Here is a 25219-nt window from a genome sequence, read left to right as displayed (position 1 = left end):
GGGATGCATTGCCAGAATGCATTCCGCCTTACATGTACGGCAGGATGATCGGGCGGGCACCGGAGCGGTGCGCACCCGATCACTGCAGGGGTCCGGCAGTCCCTGGTAGCCGGGCCCCTGCTGTATCCGCCGGCATCGCTGTTTACAGCGATGCCAGCGGATTAACCCTTTCTATGCCGCGGTCCGCGCGGACCGCGACATAGAAGTTGTTTGCGGCAGGTGAGTGATCGCATCGAGTCCCCGCGCTGCTGTGGCGGGGACCCGATGCGTGACAAGGCAGCCCGATGCCGTGCAGAGGCTGCCCAATGCCCTGCACGGCATCAGGAACTGCCTTCTACGGGAGCCGAGGAGATCCAGCCTCAGGCTGGGTCTCCTAGGCAACCAGTTAGTGTATGACTCAGTGTCATACACTAACAGGCAATGCATTACAATACAGATGTATTGTAATGCATTGCAGAGGGGATCAGAGTGGGATAGAAATAAAGTTTAAAAAAAAAGTTTAAAAAAAAGTGTTTGGAATAAAAAAATAAAGTTTCAAGTAAAAAAAAAAACAAAAAAAAAAAAACGCCCCATTCCCCTGATTTCTAATAAAAAATTGAAAAAAAAGAAAAAACACACATATTAGGTATCGCTGCGTCCGTAACGAACGGCTCTATAAATATATTACATGATCCACACCATCCGATAGGCACCATAAAAAATAAAAAATAAAAACTGTGTGTAAAAAAGCCATTTTTGTCAACTTACATCACTAAAAGTGCAACACCAAGCGATCAAAACGGCGTATGTCCCCCAAAATAGTACCAATCTAACCGTCACCTCATCCCACAAAAAATGAGCCCCTACATAGTACAATCGCCCAAAAACTGAAAAAACTATGGCTCTCAGACTATGAAGACACTAAAACATTATTTTTTTGTTTCAAAAATGAAATCATTGTGTAAAACTTAAATAAATAAAAAAAATATTTATATATTGGGTATTGACGCGTCCGTATTAACCTTCTCTATAAAAATATCACATGACCTAATCCCTCAGGTGAATACCGTAAAAATAAAAAATAAAAAACGGTGTAAAAAAAGCCATTTTTTGTCATCTTACATCACAAAAAGTGTAGTAGCAAGCGATCAAAAAGTCATACGCACCCCAAAATAGTGGCAATCAAACCGCCATCTCATCCCGCAAAAATCATACCCTACCCAAGATAATCGCCCAAAAACTGAAAAAACTATGGCTCTCAGACTATGGAGACACTAAAACATGATTTTTTTTGTTTCAAAAATGAAATCATTGTGTAAAACTGACATAAATAAAAAAAATGTATATATATTAGGTATCACTGCGTCCGTAATAACCTGCTCTATAAAAATATCACATGATCTAACCCCTCAGGTGAATACCGTAAAATATAAAAAATAAAAACGGTGTAAAAAAAGCAATTTTTTTGTCACCTTAGATCACAAAAAGTGTAATAGCAAGCGATCAAAAAGTCATACGCACCCCAAAATGGTGCCAATCAAACAGTCATCTCATCCCGAAAAAAATGAGCCCCTACACAAGACAGTCGCCCAAAAAATAAATAAAACTATGGCTTTCAGAATGTGGAGACACTAAAGAATCATTTTTTTTTTCAAATGCTTTGTTATGTAAAACTGAAACAAACAACCAAAATACCATATTTGGTATTGTCGCGTCTGTGACAACCTGCTCGATAAAAGTACCACATGATCTAACCTGTCAGATGAATGTTGTAAATAACAAAAAATAAAAATGGTGCCAACACAGCAATTTTTTGTTACTTTGCCTCACGAAAAGTGTAATATAGAGCAACCAAAAATCATATGTACCCTAAAATAGTACCAACAAAACTGCCATCCTATCCCGTAGTTTCTAAAATGGGGTCACTTTTTTGGAGTTTCTACTCTAGGGGTGCATCAGGGGGGCTTCAAATGGGACATGGTGTAAATAAACCAGTCCATCAAAATCTGCCTTCTAAAAGCCACACGCCGCACCTTTCCCTCTACGCCCTACCGTGTGCCCGTACAGTAGTTTACGGCCACATATGGGGTGTTTCTGCAAACGACAGAATCTGGGCAATAAATATAGACTTTTGTTTGGCTGTGAACCCTTGCTTTGTTACTGGAAAAAATGGAGTAAATAAAAAATTTGGCAAAAAATTTTAATTCTCGAATTTCATCTCCATTTGCCAATAACTCTTGTGGAACACCTAAAGGGTTAACAAAGTTTGGAAAACCAGTTTTGAATACCTTGAGGGGTGTAGTTTCTTAGATGGGGTCACTTTTATGGAGTTTCTACTCTAGGGGGGCTTCAAATGGGACATGGTGTAAATAAACCAGTCCAGCAAAATCTGCCTTCTAAAAGCCACACGCCGCACCTTTCCCTCTACGCCCTACCGTGTGCCTGTACAGTAGTTTACGGCCACATATGGGGTGTTTCTGCAAACTACAGAATCAGGGCAACCCTTGAGGGGTGTAGTTTCTTAGATGGGGTCACTTTTATGGAGTTTCTACTCTAGGGGTGCATCAGGGGGGCTTCAAATGGGACATGGTGTAAATAAATTAGTCCAGCAAAATCTGCTTTCCAAAAACCACACGGCACACCTTTCCTTCTACGCCCTACCGTGTGTCCGTACAGTAGTTTACGGCCACATGTGGGGTGTTTCTGCAAACTACAGAATCAGGGCAACCCATATTGAGTTTTGTTTGGCTGTTAACCCTTACTTTATTGCTGTAAAAAATGGGTTAAAATTGAAAATTTTCCAGAAAAAATAGAAATTTCTAAATTGTTTCTCTATCTGCCATTAACTCTTGTGGAACACCTACAGGGTTAACAAAGTTTGTAAACCCAGTTTTGAATACCTTAAGGGGTGTACTTTCTTAGATGGAGTCACTTTTTTGCAATTTCTATTCTAGGGGTACAAGGGGGGGCTTGAAATGGAACATGGTATAAACAAAACCAGTCCTGCTAAATCTGCCTTGCAAAACCCATATGGTGTTCCCCTCCTTCTATGTCCTCCCGTTTGGCCAAACAGTAGTTTACGACCACATATGGGGTATTTCTGCAAACTACAGAAGCAGGGCAACCCATTTTGAGTTTTGTTTGGCAGTTAACCCTTGTTTTTTTCCAGGAAAAAATTGATTATATTGGAAAATTTTCCCAAAAATCTAAATTCTTAAAATGTATGTCTTTTTGCCATGAAGTCATTTTTGGGAGGTTTCTATTATCTAAGCCTCACAAAGTGACTTCAAACCTGAACTGGTCCATAAAAAGTGGGATTTTGAAGATTTCTGAAAAATTTCAAAATTTGCTTCTAAACTTCTAAGCCTTGTAACATCCCCAAAAAATAAAATATCATTCCCAAAATGCTATAAACATAAAGTAGACATATGGGGAATGTAAAGTCATCACAATTTTTGGGGGTATTACTATGTATTACAGAAGTAGAGAAACTAAAACTTTGATATTTGCAAATTTTTTCAAACTTTTGGTAAATATGGTATTTTTTATGCAAAAAAAATTACTTTTTTGACTCAATTTTAGCAGTGTCATGAAGTACTATATGTGACGAAAAAACAATCTCAGAACGGCCTGGGTAAGTCAAAGTGTTTTAAAGTTATCAGCACTTAAAGTGACACTGGTCAGAATTGCAAAAAATGGCCTGGTCCTTAAGGTGAAATAGGGCTGTGTCCTTAAGGGGTTAAAAAACGCCAGGTGCTAAAACACACTGTCCCAGATTTACTAATCCTATAGATGGCATAAAATATGCTGTCTAGACATGCAGCAGATGTTTCACAGTGGCTCATGCTGGATGATAAATGTGTACTTGGCTAGACACGGTTGTCTAGCTCTATATCAATTATTGTTTGGCTTACTTTGAGACAGAATTATAGCACCAGTATTATGATGCCTTTTTGGCGCATTCCCCCTGAAGCCAAGACCCTTTCTGTTAAACATTGCCCTTTTTGAGCAGTAGTATAAAAAGGTTAAATTCTAGATGCAGACACGTTTTATGGCATTTTTGCGCCGGGAAAACACCACAAAAACACTACAAAAAATTGCAAAAGGCAGGCAGTTTTGAATTCATTTTTGGGCAAAAAAAATCAGCATGAGAAAAACTATGTGTGGCAGCACCCTAACAGTGATGTTTGGGTTGCATTGTTGCAGACTTGATAAAATAAATTTATATTTAGAATCATGTTGAATCCAAGTACCCTGCTTTGTGCTAACATGCATCTGGCAAGTTAGCAAGGTGTAGAAGACAGACACAGTGAAATACAATGAAGTGCATGATCAGACTATACATAGTTTTATTGTCTGCTTCCATAGAGAAGCATTGCCGGCATACATATGCATGCATGCATATACTATTATATTTATTAATTTAAGTAGTGTAGTAATTCAGCTTCTGACAGGTTCCCATAGATCAACCTACCTTTTCACAGTGATACTCTCCATACCATAGGCCACGTATCACCTGGTTGTAAATGAGGTCAGTGCTTACGGGGTCATCTGAACAGTTATGCCATGGTGCAAATACTTCTTTACGGAAGAAGAGACGCCAGGGTGCATGCTTCTCTTGGTCTCCTCTTTCCCTGGCTAACTGCTCACATTGAGAAATACCATCCATCAGGTGCTCCGATCCACTGCCCAGTGACCAAACCTAAAATGTATAAGAAAGAAGTTGGTGTAAGGCCAGTATCTCATGAGCATGAGAGGTGCAGTAAATACGCACAGTGTGACGGATCATGGTTTGTCTAATCCAAACTCACTGCATCATAGTGATTTATGATTTTGTGAATTCCCGCCTGACCATGGGTCTATTGTACTCTACTCACTACCTCATGTGAGTACATGACAGTAGATCCACAGTCAAGTAGGAACTCAAAGCATCATAGATCATTTTGATGCAGTGAGTTTGAGTCAGACAAGCAGCAATAGGTCCAGGAAATACAGACGTAACATAGAACTGCTGTGTGCGGCCTTAGGGTCCATTCACACTTCCGCATGAATGGGTCCGCATCCGTTCCGCAATTTTGCAGAACTGTGCTGACCCATTCATTTCAATGGGGCCGCAAAAGATGCGGACAGCACACCGCATGCTGTCTGCATCCGCACTTTCATTACACTGCCCCGCAAAAAAGATAGAGCATGTCCTATTCACAGGGCAGGCCATGTGCAATCCGCACATGGCCGGTGTCCATGTTTTGCGCATCAGCAATTTGCAGAATGCAAAACACTTGCGGATGTGTGAATGGACCCTTAGGCTGGATTTCCAATTTTTTATACAGTTTTAAAGTTTTCTACTCTCTTTGACTCTCTTTGAATCCATTTCTGTCTTAAAAAAATGCATAAAAAAGCCTGAAGGTAGAAACCCAGTCTTACAAAAATAGAGCTGTGTCACAGTCTTGCCACCAATGTCAGATAAGTGTGGGTCTCACCTCTGGGACTTGCACCTATCTCCAGAACAGGACTCCCAAAGTTAGCGGAGAGCAGTCGCACATGCGTTGCCTTCCATTCATTTTTATGGGACTGCTGAAAATAGCCAACTGGCTCAGCTATCGGCAGTCCCATAGGGAGTGAATGTAGCGGTGGCCACACTTGCGTGGTATGATCTCTATTCATTTCTAAAGGATTTCCGAAAAAAAAAAAAAGCCAATCAAACTCTCTCTGCTATTTTTAGAATTCTCATAGGAATGAATGGAGAGAACGGCACCCAAACATGGTGTGCTCTCCTTCACTTTCAAGGGACGTTTTCTGGATTTAGATGCGGGTTTTAGAGATGGGACATGCACCCACCTGACTTTGATGGTATACCCTAGTGATATACCATCAAAGTATGAGATGATAAGACCCCTTTAAACAGATACTCTTGTGTAAGTATATCATAAATAATTCATACATTAAATATTGAAATACTAATGTACTAATTTTAAGTTAGATCTATAATTATACTATAGAATGCAATTAATATGCATGAATAAATTTGTGTTGCGGAGGGATAAATATCAATGTGGTATCACACATCACAATCTCTATAATGTACACGATATTGGAAAAAAACTTTATGCACCTGATCATATATTGAGATATAAATAGAAAAACCAAATGCGTTCTTCATCTTTAATTTCTGGGCAACATTCCTGCATAATTCCTTAGCAGAGGTGGCAGAATCTGCTTGTATCACCAAAGTCTCCCCAGTCATGATCTTGACAGGCACTTCTAGAGATGCTGAACCCTTCAATGCCTAAAAAAAGACAGGATTGAATTGCAAATCACATAACAATATAGCAACTTCAAAGACGTTTCAGGGTAGAGTCAGATGTAGCGGCTAGGGTGTGGTTGATACATACATGACTGTGTCACCATGCACATGCCATGGTTTTCTAAAAGATAATGAAAAATGTTTATTGAAAATGGCAGCATGTTTTTCAGCCATCGTGCCACCAAGTATTTAACTGTGGTAATATAATAATTTTAGTTTATATCATATGTTACCTACAATACTTTTTTGAAAGTATTGTGACTCACATACTTTAAAAGAAGTATTTATTAAACTGAAATGTCTGCTAAATTTTTTGTGGCAGGGATATGTTCATCAAATACTTTTATTTAAAGTCTGCCTAAGGCTTAAAGGATAACTGTCACACTTAGACCCTAATTTCAATTTTCATATATGTAGTTACTAATAACATGATATTCCAGAATCAGTTACTATTAGACTGACTTACCCCATATTTAATAAGATTCAGCCCTTAGCAACCAGTCTGCATAAAACTGCAATTTCACTATTCAGTTAAGATGGCCGCCACCGCCCTCACCCTGAGGCTAATCCCGCCTGCCCTCACTAGCCAGTAACAATAGCCCCCCAAAAGTGCCAGTAACCAGAGCCCTCCCCCTAAAGGGTTAATCTCCTGCAGCACAAAGGGGTCCTCTTACCACATGTTGCTTTCATTTATACACTGAGCAGACGGCAGATCTCCCTTCCCTGCTCTGCGCTGCTTCAGCTCTGCCTTCTCCAGCTCTGCTGAGTGAGGGAGCGTCTGCCAAGCGCAGTAACAGGGAGAAGTGCACACAGCCCAGGCACTGTTATCAGCTGCTGGGGAGGACCTGGCTTTATTCATTTATATACAGTCCCTGGCTGTTTGTAATCTGACCTTGCAGGCTGCGTGCTTCTGCGTCCTCCGTCCTCCGTCACATAGACGGACCATGCCTAGCAACCTGATTTTAAGCACAGGTAAAAATAGGCAGTACAGGGAACAAAAATGTGGAATTAAGGGGTAATTGAGTACACAGTGAAAAGCTGAAATAGGGCCACCAAGGAGATATTAATCACCACAATCCAATACTCCAAAAAAAATATATATGACAGTTATACTTTAAGGGACATCTGTCAGCAGATTTGTACCTATGACACTGGCTGACCTGTTGTATGTTTGTTTGGCAGTTCAAGACATCTGTGTTTGTCCCATGTTCATATGTGTCCACATTGCTGAGAAAAATGATGTTTTATAGATGCAAATGAGCCTCTAGGAGCAATGGGGGTGTTGCCATTGCTCCTAGAGGCTCTACTCTCTCTACAACTGTTGCGAACTCTGCACTGCCCAGGCAGTAATAACCCTGGCCCTTTCTGCTAACTCTGCCATATGTAATGCCATAAGTAAATATAGTGTTTGGCACACAAACAGAAAAGGCATCTTCTCACATCTGTATAACTAGATTCTGAATCTTACAGTGGCATAAAACAGCATTTACAGTTTTCATTAGGAATTAGCATTAGAAATGTTTGACCAGTTACACTGTACCTGTAGCTCTAACCAGCTAGGGGGCTGTGACCGAGCACCATTAGCAATAGTTCGGATTAGCTGTTTCATACATACGGAGCTGTGTGCTATCTGTCGTCCACGGATAAAGTTCTGCAGGTACTGTGAAAGGCAACAGCATGTACACAGATAAAAGTATTAGGCTTCATTCACACGTCCGCAATTCCGTTCAGCATTTTGCGGAACGGAATTGTGGACCCATTAATTTCTATAGGGCCACACAATGTGCGGCCCGGATCCAGAAATGCGGACCTGCACTTCCAGGTCCGCAATTCCGATGCCGAAAAAAATAGAGCATGTCCAAGGCATTTTCTATTAAGTGACGGCAATGTGTGGTCCGCAAAATGCGGAACGCACATTGCCGGTGTCCATGTTTTGCGTATCCACTGATCCGTAGATCCGCAAAACACACACGGACGTCTGAATGGAGCCTTAAAGCAACATTCCGTTTTTTTCTGGTTTTCAACAGTTATGACATGTAGTTCAAAAATATTTCTCAATTTCTTTCTGTGATCTCAAACTCGAAAAATATATAATTGTTAATAGATGGTTTCAACAGTAAAAAATTCAAAAGTTAAAACTTAGTATACAATACCCAGTACTGAACTCAATACATTTGTAGTGCTGTGTACAAAGGGCAAGACATATTATTTATGTGAACTTGCTCAATACACTGTATTGTAAGAGGATTTGAGTCTCCTCCATTCATTTCATCTTGGCAGGATGTTACCAGACAAAATGCAGACAGTTCAAACACTGTGTATTATAATAGTGCAAGCAAAACTGGTAAGGCTAGACAAGTTAAGTTCATCATCTCTCCCTCCTTTGTTCTATCTTTGGCACTGCACATGTACAACTCTTCATACAACAGCGGTTATCACCATTATTTATAAGTTAAAGAGCTATTCCATACTCAGAATTGCCTTTTGACCCCTTCCCACCTGGATGCAGATGTCAGGAGTAGTCGGAAATACAGAAACAATGAAGTGGGCAGTACCAGGCTGATTATTTAGTTTCCATAAACGTGAATGTATAACTTATGAGATATGGAAGCAACACAACTTGTTGTTCTGTTTCCATAACTCCCATTCACTTATAGGTAGCACAGCCTGCTTGTCTGTTTCTGTACTTCTGACCACCCATGGCAGTTACAGTCAGACATTAAGGGCTCAGGGGGTTGATAGACCAGTTCTAGAGATAGGTGCAGGTTATGCCATAAAGATTTGGGATGGGAATACCCCTTTTTCTGCTACATCCAATGCTCCGCTTATCCATATAATGGTAAACCCATTGATCACTAGAATGGGCCTATTTCCCTCCTCACTGCACAACTGCATTGAGAAGGAGTTTGAATGAAGCAAAGGTCTCGCATGCAACCTGCCACTCCATTCAATATAGGATTGATGAAGACAATTCTTGAATGTAGGAAAACTTTGCATAAAACGATACACTGGGATTTCATGTGATAGACCAACACATAGTAGCAAGTATGTGTGAAGTAATGATACATGGTTTTAAAAAAAATTAATAAATAAAAATATGGAAAGTGTTGGGTGCATTTGTATTCAGCCCTCCTGATACTTTGTAGGTCCGCCTTTTGCTGCAATTACAGCTACAAGTCTTTTGCGTAATATCTCTACCAGCTTTGCACAATTCGGGGCTGATATTTTTCCCCATTCTTCTTTGCTAAATAGCTCAAGCTCAGTCAGATTGGATGGAGAGCACCTGTGAACAGCAATTTTCAAGTCTTGCCACAGATTCTCAATGGGATTTAGGTCTGGACTTTGACTGGGCCATTCTAAACATGAATATGCTTTGATCTAAACCTTTTTCATTGTAGCTTTGGCTGTATGTTTAGGGTAATTGTCCTGCTGGAAGGTGAACCAACTCCCCAGTCTCAAGTCTTTTGCAGCCTCTACCAGGTTTTCCTCCAGGATTGCCCTGTATCTAGCTCCATCAATCTTCCCATTAACTCTGATCAGCTTCCCTGTCTCTGCTGAAGAAAAGCATCCTCACAGCATGATGCTGAATCCACCATGATTCACGGTGGGGATAGTGTGTTCAGGGTGATATACAGTTCACCACACATAACGTTTTGTATTTAGGCCAAAAAGTTCAACTGTGATCTCATCTGACCAGAGCAACTTTTTCATGTGTTTACTACGTCCCATACATGGCTTCTGACAAACTGAAAACGGGAATTCTAATGGCTTGCTTTCAAAAAATGGCTTTCTTCTTGCCACTCTTCCATAAAGGCCAGATTTGTGGAGTAAACGACTAATAATTTTCCAGGGAACAGATTCTCTCCCCTGAGCTGTGGATCTCTGCAGCTCTTTCAGAGTGACCACGGCTGCTTCTCTTATTAGAGCTCTCCTTGTCTGGGTTGTCAGTTTAGGTGGACGGCCATGCCTTGGTAGGTTTGCAGTTGTGCCATACCCCTTCCACTTTCGGATGACGGATTGAACATGGGATGTTCAGAGCTTGGGATATTTTTTTATAACCTAACCCTGCTTTACACTTCTACAAAACTTTATCCCTGACCTGTCTGGTGTGTTACTTTGTTATCATGATGCTGTTTAATCACTAATGTTCACAAACAAACTTCTGAGACCTTCACTGAACAGCTGTAGTCAAACGGAGAATAAATTACACACAGGTGGACTCTATTTACTAATTCAGTGACTTCTGAAGGCAATTGGTCACACTGGATTTTATTTAGGGGTGTCAAAGCACAAGGGCTGAATACAAATGCTCACCACAATTTTCAGATTTTTATTTATTGTCACGGATCAGCGGATGCAAACCCACTGTGCTACTGACTGGCTGTACCCTGGAGGGGCGTGACTAAGCAACTACCTGGTCTTCGCTAGAGCCTCTGATGGTAAAGATAGACTTGGGCCATTCTGGTACCCCGGAAGATGCAGGAACAGGAACAGGAGTATGAGGATGTTGACCAAAAATGACAAAGAACGGAGAGGATCCAGTAGACTCACTAGTGTGATTGTTATAGGAGAACTCTTCCCAAGGTAGCAGTTGTACCCAATTGTCGTGTTGAACGGAAACAAAATGCTGAAGATAGTTCTCCAATATCTGATTGACCCGCTCTACTTCCCCGTGATAATCAGAAGAGAAGTCCAGGTCAATTTCGGCAGAGCTCTCCAGAGCTTGGATGTAAACAGGACTCCTCGATCAGAAAGAATGTGCCCAGGTAAACCATGCAGACAGAAGATATGTTTAACGAACAGTTTAGCAAGTTCCACAGCCGGGGGCAATCCCATCAAAGGAACGAAGTGCGCCATCTTGGAGAAGCTGTCCACGACCACCCAAATAATGGTACAGCCAGTCGAAGAGGGCAGATCTGTAATAAAGTCCATGGCAATGTGTTGCCATGGAGCATCAGGAACAGGTAGGGGGTAACAACAGGCCCGGTGGTCTGCTACTGGAGATTTTGTTCTGAGCACAGATGGTGCAAGCAGAAACATAGTCACGCACATCCTTGGACAATGTGGGCCACCAGTAGTAGTGAGACACTAGTTCTGTGTTCTTGCGGATCCCTGGATGACTGGCGATTTTGGAGTTGTGCCCCCACGTTAGAAAAACGTTTCCTTTTGGCAGATGACACAAATGTCTTCCAGGGAGAAATGTCTCTTACCAGGACAGGAGCCACTGTGATCAAGCGAGCAGGATCTATTAAGTATTAGGGCTCCTCCTGCTGGTCAGAAAAGTCAAATGATTGAGACAGAGCATCCGCCTTGATGTTCTTCTTGGCCGGGCGGAAGTGCAACTCAAAATCAAAACGGGAGAAGAAGAGTGCCCACCTGGTTTGGCGAGTGTTCAGACGCTAAGCTGTCTGCAGATATGTAAGATTCTTGTGGTCGGTAAAAATTATTACTGGATGCTGAGCTCCCTCCAATAGATAATGCCACTTCTCCAAGGCGAGTTTTATGGGCAGAAGCTCCCTGTCTCCTATCCAGTACAATTCCTCTCAGCAGAGGAGAAGAGCTTGGAGAAGAATCCACAAGTAAACATCTTGCCCTTGGAACCTTTTTGTAGTAAAACAGTAGCGGCTCCTATGGAGGAGGCGTCCACTCTAAAAATAATTGGCGGAAGACATCGGGATGTCACAGAACAGGTGCAGAGGCAAAGGAGCTCTTTAACTGGACGAAAGCGGCCTCTGCCTCAGGAGTTCAGTCTTTGGCATTCACCCAGTTCTTAGTAAGAGCAGAGATCGGAGATGTAAGGGATGAATAATTTGGAATGAACTGCCGGAAGAAATTGGCGAATCCCAGGAAGAGCTGTATAGCACAAAGACCCTGTGGTCGTAGCCAGTCCATTATCGCCTTCAATTTTTCAGGATCCATCTATAATCAGGCATCTGAGATGATGTATCCGAGAAACGGTACAGTAGTCTTCTCAAAGGTGTATTTCTCGAGTTTGGCATAGACTCGATTCTCCCTCAACCGCTGTAAGACTAAACGTACATGCTTCCGGTGAGTGATTAAATCTGGAGAATAAATCAGTATATCGTCCAGGTACACGATCACGCATATATAGAGCAGGTCCCGGAAGATATCATTAACAAACTCTTGGAATACCGCAGGAGCATTGCACAGACTGAAGGACATGACATGATACTCGTAGTGTCTTCCACTCGTCGCCCTTTCGAATGCGGATAAGCAGGTGGAATGACAAGATGATCCCCAACGCAGGATCTGACTGGAGTGCCAGCCCACAACCGGAGTGTGTAGATGCAGTCAGGGTAGCCCAAGGATAACTGGATTCACAGAGCCTGGCAGCACATAGAAGGAAATCAACTCAGAGTGCAGAACCCCTATCTGTAAATTAAGGGGTATAGTAACAGAGAGTACCGGTTCAGGGAGTGGTAATCCATTTACGGAGGCTTGCTGAATGAAGTTACCGGCTGACCCAGAGTCCAAGAATGCAGGCACAGACAGTCGAAGGCGCTCTATTTGCATGGGCTCTTCAGATGGGGTGGACACTAGAGGAACAAACAGTCTCTGGAAGGATGGAGCCAAGCGAGGTGGTCTTCTGTTGCTTGCGACCTGCTTAGAACATTCCCTGAAACGCATATCAATCCTTGTAGCCAATGTGATCAGGTCATTCAGAGTAGACGGGCAGTTGTGACCAGCTAGTTCATCCTTAATACGGTCAGAAAGGCCCTCCCAGAACACTGCCAGTTGTTCCATGCGAGTTCGCCAGCCAGGGTATGAAACTGAATGGCGTACTGACCCACATACGAGGAACCTTGTCGTAGAGGCAGCAGAGCTGAAGCAGCAGAGGATGAGCGACTGGGCTCCTAAAAAAACATCCGGAAGGTAGCCACTGCAGATTATTGGTCTCTGGACCTCCATGTTCCCAAATAGGATTTGCCCAGGCAAGGGCCTCATCAGACAGCAGAGACACAATGAAGGCAACCTTGGACCGCTCAGTGGGAAACCTCTGCCCAAGTGGATCAGGCACTGATTTAAGAATCCACGACAGGTCTTTGGATCACCACCATAGCAGGTTGGCAGAGGGAGTTGCACACCAGCGGCACTCAGATCCGGATTCTCCGATGTAGTCGTAGCAGGGGTAGCAACGACTGGCGACCCTGCAGTGGCTGAAGAGGAGATGGCATCCAGACAAGCAACAACATTTTGCATGAACTGCATCTAGACATCCTGCCGTTCGCTCTGGCGCTTTAATTCCTGTAACAGATCACGAACGACAGCCTTGGGATGACCAGCGAGGTCTATGGCCTGAGTGTACTGTCACGGATCAGCGGATGTGAACCCACTGTGCTAATGACTTGCTGTACGCTGGAGGGGCGTGACTAAGCAACTACCTGGTCTTCCCTAGAGCCTCTGATGGTGAGGATAGACTTGGGCCGTTAGGGTAGTTGCCAGGTGCCACTCCAGAGCAGTCCCAGAGTTAGTAGCAGCTGGTCCAGGTGGACCAGAAGATACCTGATATAGGTACCAGCAGTACAGGCGTGGTAGACAAGCAGGGTCGTTACCAGGAGCAACAAAGCAGGAACCGAAGGATGAGGCAGAGGCGTATTCAGACAGGCAGAAGGTCAGGGCAGGAGGCACAGGTACAGGTCAGGCAATCCGGGTCAGCAAAGGGAGAGACAAAGCAAGTAGGCAGGGATCAGATGATAAGCGGAGTCCAGGGGCAAAGTATAGGTCAGTAACACAAGTGGTTATCAAGCTCTTTAGCAACAGACTAGGACCTTGACACTCAGGCATCTGGGAAAAGGGCTGAGCCCCTTAAGTATGTGTAGCAGACCCAGGGTTGGTCAATGAGGACACATGACCCGACCCAACCCAGTACAGGGAGTGATGGTACTGCCCTTAGAGCAGTGACACATGAAACCAGCTGAACTCATGCTGTGTCCAGGGCTGAATGGAAGCTGTGGAGTGGAATCCTCAGAAGCAACATCACTCACACAGAGTGTCCCGGACTGCAGCGGTAAGCAGGGGGACAGCGTCGCACAGCAGTCGCTGTTACATGGTTTTCAAAATATTTAATAAATGTATCACTTTCTTTTCACTTCACACATACTAGTTACTTTGTGGATGTAATGTGAATTTTTTTTTTAAAGTTCAAGGGGTTATGAATACTGTTTCAAGACACTATATGTGGATAAAAGTATTGGGACACACCTCTTAATGATTGAATTTAGATGTTTCATTCATGCTTGTTTCTACAGGTGTATAAAATGCAGCCTGTAGCCATGCAGTCTGCCTCTACAGACATTTGTGAAAGAATAGGTCATTAAAAAGAGTTCAAAGTAATAAAGTATTGAGGCACTCAGGTTGAGAGTTTTGCAATTGAAGTGAGGTTTATTTCATAATCTCTGCATCATCCATTTGCCCGTAGTATATATATAGGTCAACAACAAAATATTTCTGAGCAGACGTTTCGGTCACGGTGGACCTTTATCAGTGGTCATGTTATCTGAGTGGTGGGTAGCGGTATTCTGGGGCGCTGGATGCACTCAATCCAGCGCCCCAGAATACCGCTACCCACCACTTAGATAACATGACCACTGATGAAGGTCCACCGTGACCGAAACGTCTGGTCAGAAATATTTTGTTGTTGACTTATATATATACCACGGGCAAATGGATGATGCGGATATTATGAAATAAACCTCACTTCAATTGCAAAACTCTCAACCTGAGTGCCTCAATACTTTATTACTTTGATAAACGGCATAACAAGCCCTTGATTGGCACCGGTGACACCCTTGAACGAGTGCGGTTCCTCACTTTACTACAAGATTAAAAAGAGTTCAATGAATTCCAGCTTGGTTCTGTAATTAGGATGTCACCGTTACAAGTCAATTTGTGAAATGTCTTCCCTCCTAGATATTCCATCATCAACTGTGAGTAGTATTATTACAAAGTGGAAGGATTTAGGAACTGCAGTAAGGGTCCATTCACACGTCCGTTGAATGGGTCCGGATCTGTTCCGCAACGTTGCAGAATGAATCCGGACCCTTTCATTCTCTATGGGGCCGGAAGAGATGCGGACAGCACACATCTGCATTTACAGAGCGTGGCCTGATCTTCCGGTCCGCGGCTCCCGAATAAAATAGAACATGTTCTATTCTTGTCCGCAATTGCGGACAAGAATAGGCAGTTCTATGGGGGTGCCGACCGGGTGTATTGCGGATCCGCAAATTGCAAACACAATACACTATGGACATGTGAATGGGCCCTAACTCAGCCACGATGTTGAGACCACGTAAAGTTACAGAGCGGGATCACCGAATGCTGAGGAGCATAGTACATAAAAGTCACCAATGCTCTGCTGACTCCATAACTGCAGAGTCCAAACCTCCTCTGTCATTAACATCAGTGCAAACATTGTGAGCCAGGAGCTTCATGGCATGGGTTTCCATGGCTGAGCAGCTGCATGCAAGCCTTATATCATCAAGCACAATACCAAGCGTCTGATGAAGTAGTGTAAAGCACACCGACACTGGACTCTGGCGCAATGAAAACATGTTCTGTGGAGTGATAAATCACACTTCTCAATCTGGCGGTCTTCTGGTCGAGTCTGGGTTTGGAGAATGCCAGGCGAATGTTACCTATCTGACTGCATTGTGCTAACTGTATAGTTTTGAAGCAGAGGGAAAATGCTATCGGGTTGTTTTTCAGGGTTGGCCTAGACACCTTTGTTGCAGTGAAGGGAAATATCGATGTCTCAGCATATCAAGACATTTTGGAAAATTGTATGCTTCCAACTTTGTGGGAATAAACTGTGCACAAAGAAAAGTCCATAATTGCAGAAGAAGGGAAGAACTTGACTGGCTCGCATAAAGCCCAGATCTCAATCCCATCAAACACCTTTGGAATAAACTAGAACAGAGATTGAGAGCCATGCCTTTCTCGACCAACATCAGTGTCTGACGTCACAAATGTTTTTCTGGATGAATGAGCAAAAATTCCCACAGACATACTCCAAAGTCTTGTAGAAAGCTGTTCCAGAAGAGTGGAAGCTGTTTTAGCTTCAGAGGGGGGAAACCAACTTCATATTAGTGCCTATAGCTTTAGAATGGGATGTTCTGAAAACTCTTGTAGGTATAATGTGCAGGTGTCCCAATACTTTTGTCCATATAGTTTATCTTTGTTCATACCATGTTTTTGCTATGTTTTTGGACACAATATTTTACATATTTTCAATAGGGTAAAAGTATGGTAAAATAATGTATCTTTGCCTATGTTTCGTCACTAATATAGTATTTTAAACTACTTTATAATGTAGCGTTCCTCTGTGCTATTCATCACGTCTTGAAATATATACATCATTTTATTTTTTATAACTATAGAAATGAATGAGCACATGGATCTAGATAAAGGACTGGAATCTGTTAGGGCTAAATTGTTTTGGAACTGTCAGAGAGGAGAGACAAAAAATAGAACCTTCTGCCACATTATTACTGGTAGGCAGTAGTTTTTTCCTGTCCTCCATAGGATGATCCAGTGAACAAGAAGGAAGCACAACAATCTTATTTTATTTACCAAGACAGGTAATTTACCTTAGTAAACTTTTCTGTTGGTGCAAAGCAGCCAAGACAGAGTGATAGTAGAATCCAGCCACGAGCATAGCTATTCTTGTTATTGTTTCTAGAGAGTTGCTTGCAGATTTGACAATAAATTTCATCCCTAGAAATACAAGGTCGATAATGGAGGCATTTTTTAGCAGTTTTTCGATTAGCCTATATTGAAAATTACATGAGATTTTTATTTTGTGGTTTTATCACAAAGGAAGCGAAAGACCCAGAAGTGATGAGAACCCCATTTATTTTGTTTTTTTAAGATTTAATAATTTTTATTGATTTTAAAGACATACATGATTATAAATAAGGCAAAGAAAAACGGCTACACAATTAATGCTTTTCATAGCCACATTGGGAGCACCAACTTAGCCGAAGCCAATACAGCAATAGATGTACAACAAACAGAATGTAAAAGATAAAATAAAATAAAAATACAGTGCAGTCATTTAAGAAGAAATAGATAAAAATCTATTCTAATATCTTGTCAACCGGTCAGCAATATATCTTACAAACATCTTAATTAGGATATGATACTGCAAGAGGAGAAGACCTCCAATTGCTCCAATCCCTTTCAAACCTCACTGATGAGTCTCCGGATCCCGCCACCACCATCTCATGTATATAGGTCGAGTTTAGTTTCCGAATAACCTCCCTCCAACTAGGAACGTTCCGGGATTTCCAATTTTTTGCTATAGCCAGTTTAGTTGAGAGGAAGAGATGACCAAGTACCACCATTGAGTCGCAGGGTATCTTAGTCAAATCAATCCATAGAAGGGCCAGTGAGGGGGAGGGCAGGAGACGAAGACCCAACAGGTCCGAGGCAATAGAAAATATAGTACTCCATATATCCTGTAGCCTAGGACAGGACCACAGGACATGATATAATGTGCCTCTCTGTCCACATCCCCTCCAGCACAAGGATGAGGAGCCAGGGAAGAGATGGCTTAGACAGTCAGGGGTATAATACCACCTCAATATAGTTTTCATCAGGGACTCATAATGTAAAGCGCATCGAGTGTTCTTGGAGATAAAGGAAAAAGCCGAAGACCACTGCTCATCAGAGAAAACCGTCCCCAGTTCTTTTTCCCAAGTAAGCAGTGGAGTCGTTTTAACAAAGGATCCCTTATCTCCAAGGATCATATACGCAGGCCGCAGTCGTGTACCCTGTGGGGGAGGAAGTGACCAAATTTTAAAGACTTCCCAATTACCCACAAGGTTTAAAGGGGCATTAGCAGTAAAAAAATGCCTAATACATAAGTATTTATAAAAATCTGTATGTGGAATCAGAAACTGTCCACAAAGGTATTCAAAGGAGCAGAGGGTATCTGAAACAAAAAGCTTAGATAAAAGATCTAATCCTTTCAACGCCCAAGAGGAAATCGAAAGGTTTGGGATAAGGTAATTAAGTACCGTTATAGGGGTACAAGGTGGGAATGGTCCGGATTCGCATAGGCATCTTTTATGGTATTGGGACCAATTATCCAATGACATGGATACTAATGTCGGAAGCAGTGGACGATTAAATGACGGGTAAAGAGCAGCCAGTAAAAAAGTTTTAAGACTATTACCTGGAGATAAAGTTGCTTCAATATGTACCCACTGTTTGGTATAGTTATCCATCCACCATTCTCTTAGCTGGGATATCTGTCTAGCTAAAAAGTACTCATAAATATTTGGAAGGCCCAGCCCACCTCGAACTTTAGCTCTCTGCATTATTGTGATAGCAATCCTGGGTCTGTGCCTTTTCCAAACCAAAGCATTAATTATCTGAGTACACTTCCTGAAAAAGCTAATTGGAGGGGTAATGGGCAATGCCTTAAATATATACAGTAGTTTAGGGAGGGTAAACATCTGGAAGGATGCAATGCGACCTACCCAAGAAATCTCAAATTTACCCAGATTATCAAGATCCTTCTCTAAAACCCCCAAGAGTGGAAGATAGTTTGCAGCATATAGCTTCTTAAATGAGTCTGTCAGCTTTATTCCCAAGTAATTAATCTGGGTATCTTGCCAGTCCAAACCAAAGCTATCTTTAAGTATCTTAATCTGGGTAACAGAGATACCTATTAGGAGAGCTTGGGATTTTGCAGGGTTTAATTTATAAAAGGAAAGGTCTCCAAATCTGGATATAATATTTATAGCGGCTGTTAGAGACCTCTGGGGATTTGACATCGTCAAGATAATGTCATCTGCGTATAAGCTGACTTTATGTTCCGTGTCTCCTATATTAATTCCCTCTATCTCCGAGGATTGGCGTAGGGCTTGGGCTAACGGCTCTATGCTCAAAATGAAAATCAAGGGGGATAGGGGGCAGCCCTGGCGGGTACCATTAGATATATCAAAGGAATCTGAAAGCGCCCCATTAACCCACACTCTAGCGTTAGGTTGAGTATAAAGTGCTCTGATAGCCGCCAGGATGGCCCCAGAAAATCCCATCCTTGACAATACAGAGAAGGCGAACTGCCAGTTAATACGGTCGAACGCCTTCTCGGCATCCAGAGTGACCAGAAGAGCAGGAATTTTCAGCCTCTGAACATAATCCATAATATTTAATGTCCGCCTAATATTATCCTGTATTTGCCTACCTCTTACAAATCCCACTTGGTCTACGTGAGTAAGAGTTGTGATGTGAGGAGCTATCCGACCCGCCAAAATTTTTGCATATATTTTTACATCTGTGTTTAACAGCGAGATCGGGCGATAGCTCCCCACATCATCTGAAGGGGGGTCGGTTTTCGGTATGGTGACTATAATTGCCTCCAATGTCTCCTTTGGGGGCCGGCTAGTTCTCACTATTTCTAAAAAGAATTGACACAGGTAGGGAGAAAGTTCTTTTTGAAATACCTTATAGTATTCGTTTGAGAACCCGTCTGGTCCTGGAGCTTTGTTGTTAGGTAATTTCACAATGACATCAAGAATTTCTTGTTCTGTCACTGGGGAATTTAATTTCGCTAATTGAGCCTCAGTAAGATGTGGGAGGTCAAGGGTATTCAGGAACTGATCTATGTCTTCTGCTGTTAAAGGAGATTTATCTGATGGTGGTTCCAGGTTATATAGGGTTCTATAAAATTTTTGGAAAGAGTTTGCTATTCCTTGCGGATCTATGATCCTTTTATCCGCCGATTTTGACGTAATAAACGGAATCTTAGTCCTAGCAGTTCTCTCTTTCAATCTACGAGCAAGCAGTTTCCCCGATTTGTTATCCTGTGCATAGTATGTTGCACGGATCCTTTTTAAATCTTTTTCGTATTTATAGAGGAGATGAGCTTTTAGTTGGAGGCGGAGATTTTGTATTTGGGTTGTTAAAATGGAAGAGGGGGTCTGTTTTATTATTAGACTCTAGGAACTTGATCTCTGTAATCAAGCTATTTGTCCGCTCCTCTCTATCTTTCTTTGCTCTAGAGCCAATCTGGATAAACAACCCTCGGATGAATGCCTTGTGAGCATTCCAGAGGGAAAGGGGGCTGGACACCGATCCATCATTAATATAAAAGAATTATTTTAAACCCTTCTGCAAGAATGTTTTATATTTAGATTGTTCCAGTAGAAAGGTATCATTACGCCAGGGAGCGTAAGGGGGTCTGTTTATGGTTTCATCGATTATTAAGGTAACAGGGGCATGGTCAGACCATGTGATCGTTCCTATTGTAGATTGCATAGCTTTACATAACAAATGTCGATCAACAAAAAAAAAATCAATCCTGGAATAGGTTTGATGGGCATTTGAAAAAAAAGAATAATCTCTTTCTCCATCATGGTGAAACCTCCAAACATCATAGAGATCTTCTTTCAATAGGAGGGAATTGAGGCTCTGGGAGTGAGACGCGGTTCCAGATGAGGAATCCAAAATTGGATCCAAGATAGAATTAAAGTCTCCCCCCCCCAGAGGATCAGACCCCTCCTAACGGAATTCACCTTGTTTATCAGTTTACGTAAGAAATGCACCTGATGCTTATTAGGAGCATATACAAAAACCATAGTATATATCAAGTTATTTATTGATGCTATAATGATAATATATCGGCCGTTCTGGTCTATTATAGACTTAAGCAACTGAAAAGCAACCGAGTCTTTGATTGCCGCCATGACCCCTCTCTGCTTTTTCACATAATGGGAATGAAAAACATAAGGAAAGTGGGGATTGTTAAGTCTATAGGCATCCTCTTTCAGCAGATGCGTTTCAGTTGCGCAAATGATGTCCCCCTTCAAATTTTTTGCTTCCCTCCAGACCATGGACCTCTTAAATGGGCTGTTAAGGCCCTTCGTATTCACTACAACAATTTTAAGAACCATAGACGAGGAGAAAGGTAGGGGTCCATATTCTGGAGAAGCTGCTCTTCAGTGCAGAGCATACTTCCCTCCCAGCACCCCCCCACAAAATTAGTACCCGTTGACAAACTTCTCTATTAATGCACTGTTGAACAAAACATACATAACAAATAAATCTGCATAAAACCGAAGAAAATAGAGGACCCTAATCCACTGACGCCCATGCTATTCACCGGTGGCGGGACCCCTTGCCCTGAGTAACTACTTGCCAACCAGAGTCCATGGGGGTGAGCGAACTTTGGACCGGGATTTCCATCTTTATATTCCAAGCATCTAACAGTTGCTTCCCGGATTCTAAAGAAGTTACCACATGGGCAACCCCCAAGTGGTAAATAAAAGCTTTAGTCGGGAACCCCCATCTATAGGGGATATTATTAGATCTTAAAGCTGAAGTAAATGGACTAAGCAAGCGGCGTTGTTGTAAAGTAGTAATAGACAAATCTGCAAAGATCTTAATATGACCATACGGAGAAGGTAAAATGTCTGATTTCCTAGATGTCGCCAGTAATGCAGCTTTAATATGGAAAAAATGAACCCGCACCAAAACATCTCTAGGTGAGGAGTTAGGGAGATGTTTTGGTCTCATCACCCTATGCACTCTGTCCAGAGTAAGATCATATGGAGAGAGTTCTGGAATCAAGGCTTTCATTAAATTCTTTAGGTAAGGGGTCAGATCTTTTGGCGCAATTTCCTCTGAAATCCCCCGGAATTTGAGATTGTTCCGACGTGATCTGTCCTCTAGATCGACCACTTTTACCTTAAGTCGATCTATTTCTTCTAGCAGATCTTTATGTGCCTCTTTCATCTGGTTATAAGAAACAGCATACTCTCCCATTTTAAATTCAATAGAGTCCACCCTGGTTTCCACTTCTGCTACTGCAGTCTGAAGTGGTCAGACCAAGGAAGTTAGATCTTTATGGATAGACTCGCTAAAAAGAACTAGCATATCCTTCAAGAGATTGCTTGATGCAGGTTGATCATTGGTAGGGATCGCCTGAATGGTTAAAGTAGTATAGTCGCTCACCTCAGTCATCGGGGTCTCCCCACTGTGTTGCAATCCAGGTGGCAGCTGTTCCACTGTGGGGGAGCCCAGGAGTGGAATCGGAGGGGCAGCACGCTCCTGCAATCCCTCAGCTCCAGGTCCGCGGGTCTCTCCGGGCCTCTCACCTCCCGCGTATGCACGTGTCGGTGTGTAATGGAGTACGTCGGACAAAGCGTTTGGTGAGGTTAGCGCTGTATTGGATCCAGGACTACTCCCGGCTTCCTCGGCTCGGGAGTTCCGCTGGCGAGGTGGCAGAGGTATTTGCGGTGTTTGCGATGTTTGAGATAGTTGAGATGATTGAATATCTCCGGGTGGGCTTCCCTTGGCCAGGAAGGAGTCCATCTTCCCCTGTTTTTTTGCAGACCTCGTACCTCGGGTCATTTTCCAAGCCTGCTGATCAAATGACCGCTTCCCGCTTCTCCAATATAGTCCAGGGTCAGTTAAGGGGAGTATTATCCCGCTATTATCTCATTGTTGTCCCGCTGTTACTGGAGTAGCTGGAATAGCTCTAGCAGCGCTGGAGCTCTCGCCTCAAGCAGCCATCCTACTCGGCCAGCAAGCCATACCCAGAACCCCATTTATTTTGTGAAATCAACTTTACTTCACAGCTTAAAGGAGGGAGGTACAGGCTTGAATGTTACATCAACAACTTCCACATAGCAGAAAATGACTAGAACAGGCAAATACCGTACATCTTGGAACTGTACACACATATGGACTCTCTGTGGACTCTCTTTTTTTTCTTCTGCTTGCTTCTTGTCTCTATGTGTTACCTCAGCTTTTATTGCCTTTTGGTTTCTGCATTTCTTGGGATCTCACTGGACCACAGCTGGTTTTGGCTGAATCCCAATGATCAGCATGATATGCCCAAGCCAAACACTGTTTCAGCTTTAAAGGAGTTGTCCGGGTTCAGAGCTGAACCCAGACATGCCCACATTTTCATCCAGATAGGCCGACCGATGTTAGCATCACTAGATCTCGCAGGACAAGTTGTTTATAACTCACTGCTGGGCAGAGGCCTATGGGGTTCCAGTGACGTACCAGGTTTTTCATAAGGACTGATAGGCGGAGGCTTCCACCCAGCAGTGTTCCCGGTGACGTTACCGACTCTGATGGGTGTGCTTTCGCGCTACCCTAGCTGATGCTCCAATGCTAACATCAGGGGGGCTGCCTGGGTGAAATCATGGGTATGTCTGGGTTCAGCTCTGAACCCGGACAACCCCTTTAAGAGAGTACTCACTTAGAATGCTGCTGCAGTTTCCTGGTCGATCACAGGTAATGCCAACAACTTTGGAGCCAAACTCATGTCGCTTTTATGAGTTCATAATCCCATCTATATACCTGTGCATTCTCAGAAGTCCTCCCAGACCTCCTAGAAGGAGAAATTGCTGGAAGGACCCATATGCTCCTTAGTTTGGGATCAAGCGTGTCGGATGTTTATTTATAAGTTCCAGCTTTCTGCAACACCATCCGTGACATTATAAACTGCCATAACCGTCTTAAGCATGGATCTGGTTTCAGCCTTCATTGACCGCATGCAGGGTCTTTCGCTGGAGGTAGCAGATCTCTGTAAAACTGTGTCTCAGTTTCAGGGGACCGGTTCTGATGGCGTTCATGGATTTTTTTTTCTGAGCCTAAGATCCCGCTTCCGGATACGTTCTCCGGGGGTAATGAGAATTTTGTTTGCTTTAGAGAGGCTTGCAAACTCCATTTTCGCCTACTTCCCCATTCCTCTGGTGATGAGGAGCAGAGGGTCGGGATCATCATCTCGCTGCTCAGGGATAACGCTCAGTCTTGGGCCTCTTCGCTACCAGTCGGGGCATGGCCCCTCCGATCGGTGGATGAATTTTTTGTAGAGTGAAGGCAAAAGGGCCAACAAGTGCAAAGCATCTCTGGGAACTCCTTCAAGACTGTTGGAAGACCATTTTAGGTGACTACCTCTTGAAGCTCATCAAGAGAATGCCAAGAGTGTGCAAAGCAGTAATCAAAGCAAAAGGTGGCTACTTTGAAGAACCTAGAATATGACATATTTTCAGTTGTTTCACACTTTTTTTGTTATGTATATAATTCCACATGTGTTAATTCATAGTTTTGATGCCTTCAGTGTGAATCTACAATTTTACAATTTTCAAAGTCATGAAAATAAAGAAAACTCTTTGAATGAGAAGGTGTGTCCAAACTTTTGGTCTGTACTGTATCTGCACTGTTTTGTGGTGGAGAATCAGGAGGATTGGTGTTCTTTTTTGTCCCTTGCTGAGTTTGCTTTAAATAACCGTCGCCAGGAGTCCTCTGATAAGTCACAATTTTTTGGTGCATATGGGTTTCATCCGCAGTTTGGGACATTCTCTGGAGAGGGGTCTTCTGGTTTACATGATAAGGAGAGATTTTCCTCGTCTTTGTCATTTATTTGGCAAAAGATTCAGGGTAATCTGAAGAGGATGAGTGAGAGATATAAGCGTGTGGCGGATAAGAGACGTGTGCCTGGTCCGGACCTGAATGTGGGTGATCTGGTGTGGTTGTCTACAAAGAATATCAAACTGAAGGTTCCCTCCTGGAAGTTGGGTCCTAAGTTTATTGGGCCTTACAAGATCTTGTCCATCATCAATCCCGTTGCCTTCCATCTTGATCTTCCTCAGACTTGGAAGATCCATAATATTTTTCACAGGTCTTTATTAAAACCTTATGTCCAACCCACTGTACCCTCCTCTTTGCCTCCTCCTCCGATTGTTGTTGATAGTAATCTTGAATTTCAGGTCTCTAGGATTGTGGATTCTCACATTATCCTTGGTTCTCTCCAGTACCTTGTTCATTGGGAGGGTTATGGGCATAGCAGTCAGGGAGAGCTCTAGGGGTTTATAGGGCTCACCCATATGCTCCTTAGTTTGGGATCAAGCGTGTCGGACGTTTATTTATAAGTTCCAGCTTTCTGCAACACCA

At 42.8% G+C, this 25219-nt stretch overlaps 1 protein-coding gene across 2 annotated transcripts in view; it reads right to left on the bottom strand.

The window, feature by feature from the left end:
- Positions 1–25219, bottom strand: part of MYO7B (myosin VIIB) — a 191270-nt gene that overhangs the window by 50360 nt on the left and 115691 nt on the right. For both annotated transcript variants that reach the window (XM_044290687.1, XM_044290688.1), the window contains 4 exons: positions 16891–17017; positions 7824–7943; positions 6092–6265; positions 4454–4681 (listed from right to left, as the gene is read on the bottom strand). In XM_044290687.1, coding sequence (XP_044146622.1) covers positions 4454–4681; positions 6092–6265; positions 7824–7943; positions 16891–17017 — 649 coding nt within the window. The remainder of the gene's footprint in view (positions 1–4453; positions 4682–6091; positions 6266–7823; positions 7944–16890; positions 17018–25219) is intronic.

The sequence above is a fragment of the Bufo gargarizans genome, chromosome 4, assembly GCF_014858855.1.
Source record: "Bufo gargarizans isolate SCDJY-AF-19 chromosome 4, ASM1485885v1, whole genome shotgun sequence".
NCBI classification, from domain to species: Eukaryota; Metazoa; Chordata; class Amphibia; order Anura; family Bufonidae; genus Bufo; species Bufo gargarizans.
The sequence above is the reverse complement of the archived record's forward strand: the minus strand, read 5'-3'. Positions and strand labels throughout refer to the sequence as shown.